Source organism: Aspergillus aculeatinus (genome assembly GCF_003184765.1).
Source record: "Aspergillus aculeatinus CBS 121060 unplaced genomic scaffold BO66scaffold_6, whole genome shotgun sequence".
NCBI classification, from domain to species: domain Eukaryota; kingdom Fungi; phylum Ascomycota; class Eurotiomycetes; order Eurotiales; family Aspergillaceae; genus Aspergillus; species Aspergillus aculeatinus.
The window spans coordinates 759,873-773,271 of NW_020291475.1; the positions used below are offsets into that span (position 1 = coordinate 759,873).

General features: G+C 55.9%; 6 protein-coding genes and 1 non-coding gene across 7 annotated transcripts; 1 reads left to right on the forward strand and 6 right to left on the reverse strand.

The window, feature by feature from the left end:
• Positions 1-413: 413 nt before the first annotated feature.
• BO66DRAFT_t49 lies at positions 414-485 on the reverse strand. The gene has a single exon. It is a non-coding gene; the product is annotated as a tRNA-Glu (tRNA).
• A 199-nt stretch (positions 486-684) lies between these two features.
• Positions 685-2,526, reverse strand: BO66DRAFT_388883 (uncharacterized protein). The gene has a single exon (XM_025646664.1). It carries the CDS (start codon positions 2,461-2,463, stop codon positions 1,054-1,056), a length of 1,410 nt encoding a protein of 469 aa, XP_025507587.1. The 5' UTR covers positions 2,464-2,526; the 3' UTR covers positions 685-1,053.
• A 1,281-nt stretch (positions 2,527-3,807) lies between these two features.
• On the reverse strand, positions 3,808-5,529 carry BO66DRAFT_314598 (questin oxidase family protein; the record flags this gene model as incomplete). Its single annotated transcript, XM_025643440.1, has 5 exons — positions 3,808-3,908; positions 4,015-4,410; positions 4,464-4,823; positions 4,965-5,270; positions 5,343-5,529. 5 exons carry the CDS (start codon positions 5,527-5,529, stop codon positions 3,808-3,810), a joined length of 1,350 nt encoding a protein of 449 aa, XP_025507588.1.
• A 962-nt stretch (positions 5,530-6,491) lies between these two features.
• On the reverse strand, positions 6,492-9,489 carry BO66DRAFT_388886 (TFIIH/NER complex ATPase/helicase subunit SSL2). The gene is made up of 3 exons (XM_025646665.1): positions 9,191-9,489; positions 9,012-9,119; positions 6,492-8,924 (listed from the first exon to the last, which is right to left on the reverse strand). The coding sequence occupies exons 1-3, from the start codon at positions 9,219-9,221 to the stop codon at positions 6,598-6,600; spliced, it is 2,466 nt and encodes an 821-aa protein (XP_025507589.1). The 5' UTR covers positions 9,222-9,489; the 3' UTR covers positions 6,492-6,597.
• A 304-nt stretch (positions 9,490-9,793) lies between these two features.
• BO66DRAFT_468620 (uncharacterized protein) lies at positions 9,794-10,610 on the forward strand (the record flags this gene model as incomplete). The annotated part of the gene is made up of 4 exons (XM_025652666.1): positions 9,794-9,802; positions 9,884-9,897; positions 10,005-10,030; positions 10,089-10,610. The coding sequence occupies 4 exons, from the start codon at positions 9,794-9,796 to the stop codon at positions 10,457-10,459; spliced, it is 420 nt and encodes a 139-aa protein (XP_025507590.1). The 3' UTR covers positions 10,460-10,610.
• Positions 10,611-11,389: 779 nt separating this feature from the next.
• Positions 11,390-11,677, reverse strand: BO66DRAFT_408680 (uncharacterized protein; the record flags this gene model as incomplete). The annotated part of the gene is made up of 2 exons (XM_025649140.1): positions 11,390-11,423; positions 11,493-11,677. The coding sequence occupies 2 exons, from the start codon at positions 11,675-11,677 to the stop codon at positions 11,390-11,392; spliced, it is 219 nt and encodes a 72-aa protein (XP_025507591.1).
• Positions 11,646-12,324, reverse strand: BO66DRAFT_205707 (uncharacterized protein). Its single transcript, XM_025642556.1, has one exon. The coding sequence runs from the start codon at positions 12,195-12,197 to the stop codon at positions 11,805-11,807; it is 393 nt and encodes a 130-aa protein (XP_025507592.1). The 5' UTR covers positions 12,198-12,324; the 3' UTR covers positions 11,646-11,804.
• Between the last annotated feature and the right edge of the window lie 1,075 nt (positions 12,325-13,399).

Genomic DNA, 13,399 nt, shown 5'->3' on the forward strand with positions numbered 1-13,399 from the left:
TGCAGAAGTTGGTAGATGTAGATGTTCGATCCAAAGCTCTACGGTGGTCTAAGTTAGCTATGCTTAGCATGACGATACTCAGTCAGGGCAGGGCAGGGCAGGGCAGGGCATAGACTACAGAGCAAGCACAATACAATGATGGGTAATGGCCGGCTATATCATGATATGTTTATGGAACCCGTTGATAGTGTTCCTGATCTCATTCTCAAGTAGGTGTAGGTGCATGCTGTAGGAAAGCCTGAGTCCGTGCTCGCGCAATCCATTGATTTGAATGCCGGCAATGCATGCGAAGCACTTCAGCCCAGCCCAGCCCAGCCCAGCCCTGAATGGACTGGACGAATTCGCCTTCCGCACCCCGGTAAAACCGGGGGTAAAACAACCGCACAAAAAGAAACAAAGAAATGATCTCGCGATTCCGACACGGGGAATCGAACCCCGATCTCCTGTGTGAGAGACAGGTATGCTAACCTTTACACCATGTCGGAGGTAGATATACCGAGCGGGCAGGTTTTAATGCATATAATGTTTGTGGCTGGACTTCGCTGACTGGGCTCTTTCTGCCTCGTGGAGGACCATGCCAGGGCCTGATAGCAGGTCGCGGTACAAGTGAGTTGTCATTGGATTTATTCGTGGGTAGGTGGGTATATAATGTATAAAATACAATGTACACCGATGCTGACACTGACACTGACGGGATACTGGAGAATGCTATGCTATGCTATATTATACTTTACTTTACCCCGGATGGACCTCATACCTCGATGAAATTCCATACAGCAATGATTGCCATGCTTTAACTTCCAACCTTAATGAACGGCCACACGTCAAATCAATTAACTTATAACTGATGACTATTTTAGACACGCATGCTGCATGTGCCTCCACACACCCGACTTAGACAAAAGAAACATTTTCAATGCAGTGTAGAGTTATGGTAATACAAGACGAGAAACGCTAAGCGACACCACCAAGCAAACAAGAAGACAGATGGGAATAATGTGGAAAGAAATCCTGGCCAGGCAGGCGAAAGAAAGTGGAAGCAGAACCGCCAAACTAGCCCTTCCAGAACCAACCGTCCTTGCTCTGGTCGGCGCCACCATCCCCATTCAGCTGCGGTGTCTGCTCGCCCTGCCGCGGATTCACGACGTCAACCGACTCATTCGTCTCCTCGCGACCATCGGAGAACCGCTTTTTGCGAATCGTCTTGGTCTGGATAGCGCCGTCGGGGAGGCGGACGCGCTCGGTGCGGGTCTGCGTGGTGATCACGTAGGGTTTGTGCGCGGTTTCACTCTCATTACCGGTAAGAGGCTGGTCGTCCTGCTGCCGACCAAAAAGCCCCTCGCGCGGCGCCAACTCCCTGAAGCGGCGGCGGTCGTCCAGCAACAAGCGCAGCAGGGGACTCTCGTGGATCTCGCGGGCGAACGCCTGCTCGCGGGCCTGGAGATCGTCCAGGAACCGGTCGTACAGATCCTGCTCCGTGAGCGCGTCGGCCCCGCCAGCCGGCTGGGCAAGGTCCTCCGTGTCGATGACCTCCGCCTTCTTCGTCGGGATCTTCTCGTCTTGCAGGAGTTGCGAGTTGTCGAAGGTGATCGTCGACCACGACGGCTGACCACCGCCAGAACCACCGGAAACGTACTTCCACCGGTCGCCGAGACTGCCCCGCTTCACGAGACCCTGCAGCCACTCCGTTCCGGATTCCCGGGTCGCTGTCTTGGTACTAGTCATGTCCTCCCGCTCGAGCATGGGCTTCCCGTTCTCCAGCCGCAGAAGATCCTCGAATGCCTCGCGCCACCGCGGCTCCGACTCCGGCTCCGGCTCCGCAGCTGCATCAGCATCGCCCTCGGAGAGACTGAGCGACGACATCAGCGACGAAAACACCCCCCGGCTGTTCTCCCCGCGGTCGCGCCGCCGCTCGAGATGCAGCGGCGAGTACGGGCTGAACATCAGGTAGGGCACGGGCCAGGCGGGCGAGGCGTCGCTGATGAGGTTGTGCAGCATGGGCCGGTGGGCAAAGGGCTGGAAGAGGAGGCGCCGCGATGTCCCCAATTCGTCGTCGTCATTGTCCGTGTCCGCGTCCAGCCAGAATCGGTCGAAGAAGGAGTTGAAGAAGAAGTCGGCGTCGCTGCGGTAGTTACGCGGGTAGAAGTGGTGGTGGTGCGCCGCGACGGTCGGGGCATGGTCCCAGTCGCTGTCTTCCTGGCTGCTGGGGTTGTGAGGGTTGTCGCGCGGGCGGTCGTCGAAGATGGCCCAGCGTTCCGACGGGGGGTTGATGGAGGAGGGGAGACCGGTTACGGACTGCAGCACGGAGGAGATCTGTTCGTCGGCGAAGCGCCGGATCGCGACGAAGGGATTGTCGTCTTCGGGCCAGCCGTGGTAGTGATGGTGGTGGTGGTGGTGTTGGTTGTGGTTATGGTGGGTGGGATAGGTGTCTTGGTTGTTATTTTGGGTGTCGTCCCCAGCCATGATGTGTGTGCTTTTTGAGAGAGAAGCAAGAGGATAAGCAAGATTGATGGGTTGATGTGACAGGTAAATTGAAAGCACTGCTTTCTTCGGAGGATGGAACGAGGCCAAGCGAGGGGATGGCGAGTAGATAAAAAGCGGGCTCGAGGCATTTGTTGGGGAGATCGCCCCACTCCTTCCTTCCACCGCCCGCCACTGCCGCCTGAGGCTGCCACCCCAGTTATTACAGCACGGTAAGATACAATACATGAAACATCACCATTACCTATACTTCAACTGTGCCCTCAATATAAAACCCTAAAATATATCGTTCCGGGGGAGAACCCCCGGACCCCCCTTCTTTTCAACCTTCTGGTACCCCTCAACCTAAGTCCTTGAAGTATTAAGTATCCCGGGGGAGAACCCCCGGACCCCCCTTCATTTCAACTTCCTGGTAACCTCAAACCCAAGTCCTCGAAGTATCAAGTATCACCCCTCGATCTTCCGGAAATCCTGAATCTTCGCCTGCACAATCTCCCGCGATCCATCAGGCACGTGGGACCAGAGCGTGCAGCCCAGCACGCTGACATCAAACCCCGGGACGTCATATCGTCCCTGGTTGAGAACGATCAGCCGTCCGTGCACGCAGGGCTCCGGCTCCAGCTGCCGGGCCTTGTCCAGCCCCGCGGCGATCGACAGGCCGTAAAACTCATGGTTGCCGAGGATGAGTAGGACGGCCTTGAAGCGGTCGGTTTGTCTTTGCAGGAATCCGCGGTAGGGCGCGTAGTCAGCCAGACGGCCGATGTCGCCTGCGAGGATCAATGTTCAGCGCAAGCAGGAATCTCATAAGGGGGAAGGCATTGGAGCAAAACACACGTGACCAGTCGCCAAGTCTACACTACAGGTGCCGCGGTACTTAAAAGCCTCCCTACCAATTCTCAAGATTGCCGGTACCATATACATAAGATCCAGGCGGGGGGATGGAGAAAGTCACTCGAACCTGGCGTGGCTTCAAGATATCGGGAGAACAAACAGTGTAGGTGACTGCTGTACAGTACAATACACAGTACCCACCCATAGGTTACAATACAATACAATCCACAGCCGCCCACCCACCACGTGATCCTCGCCCAATGGGGCTGCAGTGCAGTGCCGGCTGCAAAAAGCAAGTCCAGAATTCTCGACCCTTCGCCTCTGTTCTACACCGTCAGGATCAGCTTCTCTCTTCTGGTTTTCGTTTCATTCATGAAGCTTCTACTATTCATTCATCATTCTAATCATAGCTCGCTATAGCCCCAATGCATGCCTCCCCAACCAGCATGGATGACCTTCAGAACCCTACCAATGACGCAGGCCTAGCGCGTTTCCCTATAGCTCGGCTCGCCCGTCGAATTCGCGCCAGGCCTGGTCGAACCCGGTGGATCGGACCCACATCGGGTGGTGATCGTGGTCGGATGTTGAGTCCATTGCTAAGTGGATCCCCCGTTAGTTAGCCCCAATGTTGTAGAATAGTACCGACTCCGAATAGCCCTGCCGGGTAGTCTAGATTGATTATGAGGGGGAGCGTGGACCTACCCATGTTGGCAATGCGCAGCCACATATCACCTTTGATCGGCCACTCCGCCTCAAACGGCCGACAGGCTCGCTCGCCGTGGGCGACGGCACGGACCAGCTTGGCCAGGTGGCCGTCATCCTGCGGGTGGCGGTTGCAGAAGGCGAAGATGTCGGCCCAGCTGTGCGCGGTCGGATACGCCCGGATCTCCTCCAGGTACAACTCCGGGACGCCGCGGGAGACGTAGAGCAGGAGGTCGAGACGGCCCTTCCATTCGAGCAGACGGCATTTGGCTTGCGTGGCCAAGAACGGGAGGGCGAGGAGCTTGGAGACGAAGATGGAGGAGTTGAGGCTGTGGAGGTAGAAGAAGTCGAACTTGATCTGCTTGGAGGGCCGTTGGGCGGCGCTGGTGTAGTAGACTGGACGCGGTTAATAGGATGCGAATCTGGGGCAATGACTAAGGACTACTCACCCACGGTGTTGATCATCTCCGCGGTCCGCTCCTCCAACTGCTCCGCCGACACCGAGTACTCGGCCGCGTACGCGAGCATCGCCTCGCCCGCGCGGGCCAACACGCCGTCGCGCATCTTGTTCCCATCCTCCCACTGCACCGACCGCGCCAGCGTCTCGTCCCGCCGCATCGCCTCCAGAATCGCCAGCAGGCCCTTCTCCCCGCGCCGTCCGACCCCCCCGGCCTGCTCCTCGGCCGGCCAGAAGAACATCGGGCCCGTCCAGTCCTCGTGGATGGCCGTCTGCGCCAGCGCCTCAGCCACGATGGCCGGCTGCTCGAACTCCAGGCCGAAGCCCAGGTGGATGAACGGATGGATCAGCCCTAGGTTGTGGCAGCAGTCAGCAGTCAGCAAGCCAATTCACTCACTCCCCCAAACAACCGTACCAGACATCTCCCCCTCCCCTCAACCTCCAGTAACAGCCACTAGAACCGAAAGAAGAGCAAAAAAAAGGGAAAACAAACCCCCAAAAAGCCTCCCCAACATCGCCCTCGCAACCTCATCATCCTGCCCAAACAAAAACCCCATCAACACCTCCTCGACCCCCACCCGCTCAATCTCCCGCTGAAAGAACCGCAGAAAATTCGAGTAATGCTCCTTCATCCCCAGCAGCCCCAGGAACCGGTTCCGGTCGGCCAGCTCGGCCACGACCGCCTCGTCCACCGGGATCGCTTTCCGCTGGTAGGCGCGGTCGCGCTCGTAGGCGGCGCGGATCTCCTCCGCCGAGGCGCCGAGGGCGTAGATGCTTAGGATGTGGTGGACGATGTGGTCTTGCCCTTGGATTAGCATGATGATTTTTTTTGGGGGGGGGGGGGGGGGGTCCAAGGGGTAAGGGACGGTACTGTGGAATCCCAGATCATTGAAGAAGACGTGGTGGTGCTCGAGGTCATGCTGGAGGACTTCGCTGGCTGCGCGGGCGGAGGCTTCATTGGGACCAGTTCCAGTCCCAGTCCCGCCGTCCGTGGCGGCCACGGAGAAGATGCCCGTGGTCGTCGTAGGCGAGAGGTGGATTTGGTGGGCTGTTGCCATTGTTTTCGTTGGTGTTGGTGTTGGTGTTTGTGGTGGTGGTTGATACGTTGTATACCGGGCGAGGCGGGTTGGTGTATGTGTATGCCGGTGGCTCCGTAGCGCGGTGCGAGGTAACGTTATCGCAGGAGTGGCGGCGCCTGATCTTCCAGTTGTTGTACAACACGTCCTGGTCCTGCTTAGCACGGAGGGTAACCGTCCCACCGCAGGAGATTTATATCCGATGCTACCACCACAGATAGTAGTGCATCTAGTCCGTGGACGAGCAGTAGTAATGTGTGTGGTAATCCGAAACATCTAGCCCACCAGTAGCCAGCCCCCTTTCCCCAGGTTTATAAGAAATATGGTCTGGACTGGACTGACGGGCCCAGGGTTTATTAGAGACCGAGATGCGAAATTAGAAAGTAAAGCTGGAGCGAATCAAGTCGAATGCGCGTGGGACCCTGGAGATTCATCCTCCAGGAAAAGCAGGAAAACAAATGCCCTCCGCTTGATTTGCGGAGACCGACTAAGCGCGAGCTTCCGTCCACCTCGGAACCTCGGGAAGGGAAACGTCATTCTGATTCAAGCTGGCCTAATTTAGGTGTCAACCCCAGAAAAGGTGAAACAGGGTCGCCGCATGATCGGAGCGTCGGAGCCATGATAATACGATGTGCTTATAAATTTGCTCGGCCTTCGGGGCTTGCCGGCTTGCGGTTGCTGAGGATCGGGGATCGGCCCTTGAGATGTGGGATGGGATGCGATCTAGATCGTCGTTCGGGGCTGTGGGCGGTGTCATCATGAATAAGAGTATAGTAGTATACTCCGTGGTCGAAATTCGTTGACTAGGTCAGTCCGGGTATATTGCAGAATTGCTGGGTGATTTGTGAGTGAACTACTCCGTACCTAGAATTAGTAGCCCGCCTCTACTGGTGTCTTCGTAGACTGCACCAGTGGCTATCAAGATCTGGCCGCTTCCGCAGTGTGGCTTCTTTATTTTATTTATTGTATTTATAGTTCCGCCCCTATATAGTTCATGCTCAGGCTATTCATTCTGCCATACTATTGCCAAATATGTACCAACAAAGACAGCTACCGCACGAAGTCCTCCAACTCCTTCTTCCGTTTCAGTCGCTCCCGCTCCATCTTCCGGAACAGCGGATGGTGGCCGGCCTTGTCCTTGAGCTGCTTGTTCCGGCTCCGGTTGTACTCGATGTAGGCCATGTCCTCGCCACCCGCCAGTCCACTGAGAGTCGCCGCGCTCCGCTTGACGGCGCCCTTGCGAGCCCGGGCGCCTCCCGAGCGCTCGGAGAACAGATCGTCGTTGACGTGCTCGACCTCCGCGGACGTCTCGTTCTGCAGCATCACCTCCTGCAGCAGCTCGCGCCGTTCCGCAGGCGTGGCATACGCAAGGCCCTCCAGGTTCTCGATCCCCTGCAGATGGGTGATCACCTTGAAGGCATAGCCCTGATCGACCAAGAATGCCTGGCGCCGGGAGGAGTAGAACATCTCGTCCGTGTCCTTCGACACCAACGAGTAGAAGAACGCGTTGAAGCCTTCGTCGTTACGACGCTTGGCCCGTAGAATCCGACCCAAGCGCTGAGCCTCCTGGCGACGCGAACCGTAGTGGGACGAGATCTGGATAAGACAGGTGGCTTCCGGCAGATCAAGCGAGGTATCGCCGATCTTGGACAGGAAGATCGTGTTGACCTGCTCGTTGTGCTGGAAGTTCTCGAGAATGCGCATGCGCTCGTTCTGGGGCGTGCCGCCGTAGATGTAGGCCTTGTTCAGCTTCAGCGCATATCGCTCGAGAGCATAGACGTTGTCCGAGAACACAATGACCTTGTCCCCGCGCTTCTCGTGGTAGTCAATCAGGAATTGACAAGCCTGGAACTTTCGCGGATTCATAATGTACAGCAGGGCCGCTTTTCTGGACTTCTCCCGCATGTACTCCGAATAGAACTCGGTGGTCATGGGGCACCACACTTCGGCACATTGTACCTTGGCGATGTGCCCTTGCTCGGCCAGCTCCATCCAGTTCGCCTCGTACAGCTTCGGACCAATCAGGAAGTTCAAATCCTTGATCTTGTCGTCTTCACGCAGAAGGGTGGCAGTCAACCCCAGCTTGCTCTGACACGCGATGGCGGATGTGACCTTTCGGAACATGGAAGCAGGCACGACGTGCACCTCGTCGAGGATCATCAGACCCCATTCACGCCCTTGAATCCAGTCCATCATCTTCTGCGCATCGTGCGATCGCGCCCGCGTCTGAGACACCATGGAGTAAGTGGAGACGATGATACCGGTCGACCGGCGGAACTTCTCCTTGTTGTCCGAGGTGAAGACGGCGATGTCGCCCGGATCGATGTTCGACCACCGCAAGAACTCGTTTCTCCATTGCACCACAGACATGGAGCTGGTGCACAGGACCATGGTACCCTTCTTGATCGTGCAGGCCGCCGTGATCCCCACCAGGGTCTTGCCTGCACCACACGGCAGGACGATGATTCCACTCTTGGCACGTCCGTTACCGAACATCTTACTCAAGCTCTTCTCCTGGTAACTTCGAATCCGCGCGTTGGGCTTCAAGTCGATATCCAGCGTCGGGTTGATCTCGTCGTTCCGGAAATCGTACTCCTCCAACGCGGGGCAACCCATGGCCTGACAGCGCGCCTTGACCGGTTCGACGGCCTCGTTCGGAATCTCGAAGCTGTGCACCTGTGCTTGTTCCTCATCGTCGTCATCGTCCCGGATGGCGAGCAGGATATCGTCCTCGCGACGCGCCTCCCCCGCCGCATCCTCGGCCGGTTTCTGGTCCGTGGTCTGCTTCACACCCGCCGCATCCTTGGTACCGGGGATGACCAGACCGCCCATCTTCGGCGCCGCCTGCTGGATGATACCCTCCGACCCTTGCAATCGCTGGGGCCCGATGACCTCATCCTGGAGCAGCATCTGCAGCATCTGAGGGTCGGTACTCTCCACGAAAAACCGGTTATGTTTCAGCACCACCTTGATCTTTCCGTACGACTTGGTGAAATCGATGATGAACGACTTGATGGTCTCGGGGAGCGGCGTTTTCGACAACCGGTCGAGGAAGTTGATGATATCCTGCGGCTGCAGGCCGACCGACACCGCGGCATACAGACTGTTTCCCGTCAACCGGTACTCGTGGAGATGCGTCGGCCGGGAGAGGGGTTCGGCGATCGTGGTCAGAAAGTCCTGGGCCTGGGGCGCGAGCGGGGAGAAACTCTCCAGGGTGATGGTGCCCTTCAGCGGATCGATCCAGAGGGGGCGATTCGCGTGGTCCGGCTTCAACGCCAGCGACGAGAAGTCCTTGTATCCGAAGTTGGGGTCCTGCTTCTGGATGGCGCCGCCGCCCTTTTTGCTGAAATGCTCGATGTTGAGCTTCTCCACGACATCTGTGAGCAAAACGCCGGAGGTGTGTAAGTCAGTGATTTCGTTCTGGGCCTTTCTCCCCTCCTGGTTCCGCCCTTGAGCTTGCTTACCTTTCAGGTTATCTTCCTTGACATCCTCTTCGTAGTCCGAATATTCATCACCGCTACTTATATCAGGCACGGGGGTGGCGCGCTTCGAGGCTCGACTCGATCGACCACCTATACAAGTCAGAATGGAATCGCTCTGACACGCCCCCCGGAATGGTGGCGGTGGGATGGGCATGGCATACTATCTAAAGCTTTGCGTTTGACCGGCGGCATTCTGTCCGGTCGCGCAGTGCCGGGGAATTATTCCTGAGAAATGAGGTCTATAATTTTTCTATACTGTGCGAAAGCGATTCCGCGCGGTCGCGACAGAGGCAAGGAAGGTATCGAATTTGCTCCCGACAGGCTACCGGCGCCCTTAGTGAGCCGTTCAAATAAGTATGACCATATCCCGATCAGACGAAAAGCACCTACCAGCTTTTTTATTTACTGCTGGTGGTATAGATGGCGGTGGTCGATAAGGGACAGGAGGGGAGGAAGGGTGAAGGAGGAGGCGTAGAAGAGGAGGAGCATGAAAGAAGATCGGATCGATTGCGGAGCGGAAGAGGCGAGGCTCGGCTCGGCGGTGTGTGGCAGCCTGAGGCAACAATGGGATTTGCTCAGCATGTGGCGTCGGCGCCGTGTGGGCAATTCGATTGGCCAGCGTTTCGGCCGAAGGGCTTCGGCAGTGATTGACGTAGTTCAATAATCTCAGGCTCGCATTCAATTTCCCCGTCTGAGTTCCTCATTTCGGTCTTCAATTTCCCTTCTTTTGACACTGTGTGCAGGAAGTGGTCGATATATCCAAGATGAACACAGTATGTGACTGACGGGACTTACCCATCCACCTAGGTGGCAAGGTTCAAGCTCGCTAACCTCACCTCTCGCTCAACAACTAGATCAAATCCACCTGGTAAGGTGAAGCCCGCAAAACACACACATCCACACAAAACACAGCACAGCCATGCCATTGCACCGTCTCAAGATGCGCCTCAACTAACACGACTCCCAACCCAACAGGATCGGATGGGGTACTCTGTGCGTCGGTACGCAACGCAACACCACACCCTTCCCTCCCAACCAAAACTAACACCCCCCCCAAAGCCGGCGGCGGCGCCTACTACTTCGCGAAGAAATCCATCAACGCGGACCGCCAAACCCGATTCGAGACGGAGATGAAACGCAAAGCGCAGCTGGCTGCGATGGAAGCGGAACACCGCCGCCAGTCCGCCGTGTCGTTGACCACGCCGACCCCGACCCCCGTGCCCTCCGACGACCCGAGCCACAAGCGCGCCGCCCAGCTGGCCCGGTCGCAGCAGAACGCCGCCGACGACGTCGCCTCGCCCAGCGCCGAGGCGAGCCACGATCCGGCCGCGACGCGCCACGAGCCCGAGACCGAGGCCGACCGCGTGCTGGAGAAGGGGAAGTACGAGGCCGCGCAGCCGTTTCGGCCGCCGAAGGGGAATCGGCTTTAGGGGGGTAGATGGGAACAAAAACAACGAGGTATAGAGAGGGGGTGGGTTTTGGTCTGAGAAGAAGGAAGGGAATCGCGAAAAGTGCCGGTGACATCTTTCGTGTGTGCTACTGTACCATAATGTTTCCCTTACTAAATGTATAGGTTTCTGCCGTTTCCGGATATCGGTTCTTCGATGGATGTGCGTATCCGCGTGTGCACGTATGGCTTGGCTCGTGGGGGTGGATTACTTCCGGTGGGAAAAGCTTGATTCTCTCTGCAGTCTGCACTACTTCGTGCATGTCTTGGATCTCGTGAAGATCCGGGGAAATTCGAGCCTGATTGATTTCTACATCCGAAAACAAATCGACTCCTGGATGATCATTCTCGTGCAAGATCGCTTGGTTGATTAGTAACGCGAGTTGTATTGCTGCTAGACAGCTAGCTATCTCATAATCGTAATCATCGTTATCCACTATCTCAGGGCAAACTGCACCTCCGGTAGCGGTAATGAAAGGAGACCGTGGGGGGGGAAAGACAAAAGAAGAATCCGCCCGTTCGGCATAACTGCCACTGGAACCTGTCCAGTACGTAGTTCTCCCCTCAAAAACAAGCGTTTCTCGCACGGTCACGCCAAACAAAAGAAAATTATTAAAGTTCGCAAGCTAAACGCCAGCCAGACAAGTTCCTCGATGCCCCTGAAAATCCATATGTGGGGTTTCTCATGATGCAATTCCCTCAGCAAATGTCGTTTGAGAGGGTGATTAAAAAAGGGAAAGAAAAAAGGTATATGCCAGTACCCATTCGCCAGCCAACAATGAAAAAAAAGGATCAAAAATCCGACGGCAGGAAAATAGAAGGATGGCGTGATGACACGAGTAAAGTGATGTTGTGTCTGTCTCTGCAAGTATGGCCCCACTCGTGGAGTTAAATCCGAACGGATATATGCGGTCTAGCGGGCATGGAAGCAGAGTGGGGGGTGTGGCCTGATAGAGAGGAACGATTCCGTCAGTCGAGGGTTGCAGCGATCAACACGCGCGGGTTATAAGACTCACTTGTTGTGGGTGGGATAGCCTTTGCTCTTTTCCCGAGAGCTTTCCAGCGCCGGAGGTATGAAGGGAAGAACTACCGCCGAGAAGAGGCAGGAACTGGTGATGAAGCGGGAAGTGCGAGTGTCGGGGCGCGGACGGTGCACCGAGAAATGGCGGATGGTAGGGCGGGCAAATTGGATGGCAATCATTGTGATGGTCTTGAGGGGCAAGGTGTTGGAGATGGAGGCTGGTGTGATACGATGCGATGCGACGCGACGCGATGAGGTGGACAACGAGTTCGAGGTATGTATTGTATTATGATGTGTGTGTGTCGGTCTAGCAGCTTTGTGGAAAGTTGAGGTAAGGCAACTCGAATTTAGGTGTAGTAGAGGATCGATCAAGTCTAGCTAGAATTAAAAACACCCTGCAGAGAGTGGGAACCATGAGGGATTTATAGTTGAGGCGGTTGTATGAACAAGAGGAGTCACTCTGGAATCCCGAGATCAGATCATGAGCATGAGCATGAGCGTGTTTCGGGAGGAGTTGCGGGGAGGGTCCAGATGGGGTCATTGAGGCCCACTCATCGACCTGCGAACTGGCTAGAGGGGAGGAAAAAAGAGAAAAAGGGAAAAAGGGAAAAAGAAATAACGCGCACGCGGAAAAACGGTCCTCAATCGTCATGGCTCCATGGCTCCTGCAGCCGCCGAAACATCGATCGGCTTGCAGCATAGGCAGTTGGGATGAAGGAGGGAGCGAGTGTCATCTGAGGTGCGCTCTTCATTTTTACTGATTCAAGCCACCAGTCCTCCCTGCATGTCAGAAACTGAGCTAAGCAGGTACCCTATTGGTCTTGGATGCATCTGGCCAGTCGATGGCGGATTGAAGGATTCAGATACCTAACAAGGTACTCCAGTGCAACTTCAACTTCAACCTGCAATTGACCCCTACGACCATCAGTGGATAAGGAGGAAGGACCTTGTTGTCATACTGTTGTTGATGACCCCTCCTCCCTCCCCTCCCAACCAAGGTGCGGGTGCAGCGAGGAATGCGTATTTGCCATGCTCACGCAATCAACAAGAGGGGCAGATGATCTACAAGTTCCGGCCGAAGACGTAGGGGGGGGGGGGGGGGGGGGGGTAACTCGTAACAGTCCGTCCACAGACTCTAACATACTCAGGACTACTGAGGACAGTACGTACCGAGCAGAGTCAGAGTTTCCAGTGTGGGGTCCGGCGACTCGAGATCCGGCCAGGCACACCTGAGGGTAATCGCGGTAGTTGATGCGGTTGGGCACTGGCGCTGCACTGCATCTGCCCGGCCCGTGGCAATTGCGGTCTGCTCACTGTTTGTCTGATGGCGGGAGTTGACCATCCGGCCGGAAACATGAACACATGTAGCTGGACTAAACTGAAGTTTGGGTGACTGCCTAATTGCTCAAAAAGGAGAATGAGCAATGACCAGTGGATCCATAAGCAGGAGTCAAAAGGTAACGATCATGAGAATTACTGAGCAGTTAGTTCAAGGTTAGGTTAGTTATGAGTATGTCGGAATTGGTAAGCTGAGGAAGGAAATCGATGAATGACGACAGAGATCCCCCGTATCATGTGACCACACCCAGCATACCAGGTACGTACATACACAGTAGTAAGTAGTTCAGTTCGGTGCAGAAGGCGGTTACTCATACTCATACTATGTGGAATATGAGCGACTGATGGTATTTCCACTTGTCCTGACTTGATCGAAAAATGAATTCTAAGTCATCTCCCTGTAAACCCTCCAGGTACTCAGTAGAGTTCTGGCCTGCGCTTCAATGCAAGCTTTCCCCGCATTGTGTGCATTGTCGATGCCTCAGGCACCAATGCTGTTTAGTCCTGTTTAGTCCTGCTGGCCCTCTGCGCTAGTCCAGCTGCTTCAGCCTCACGCTCCCCTCA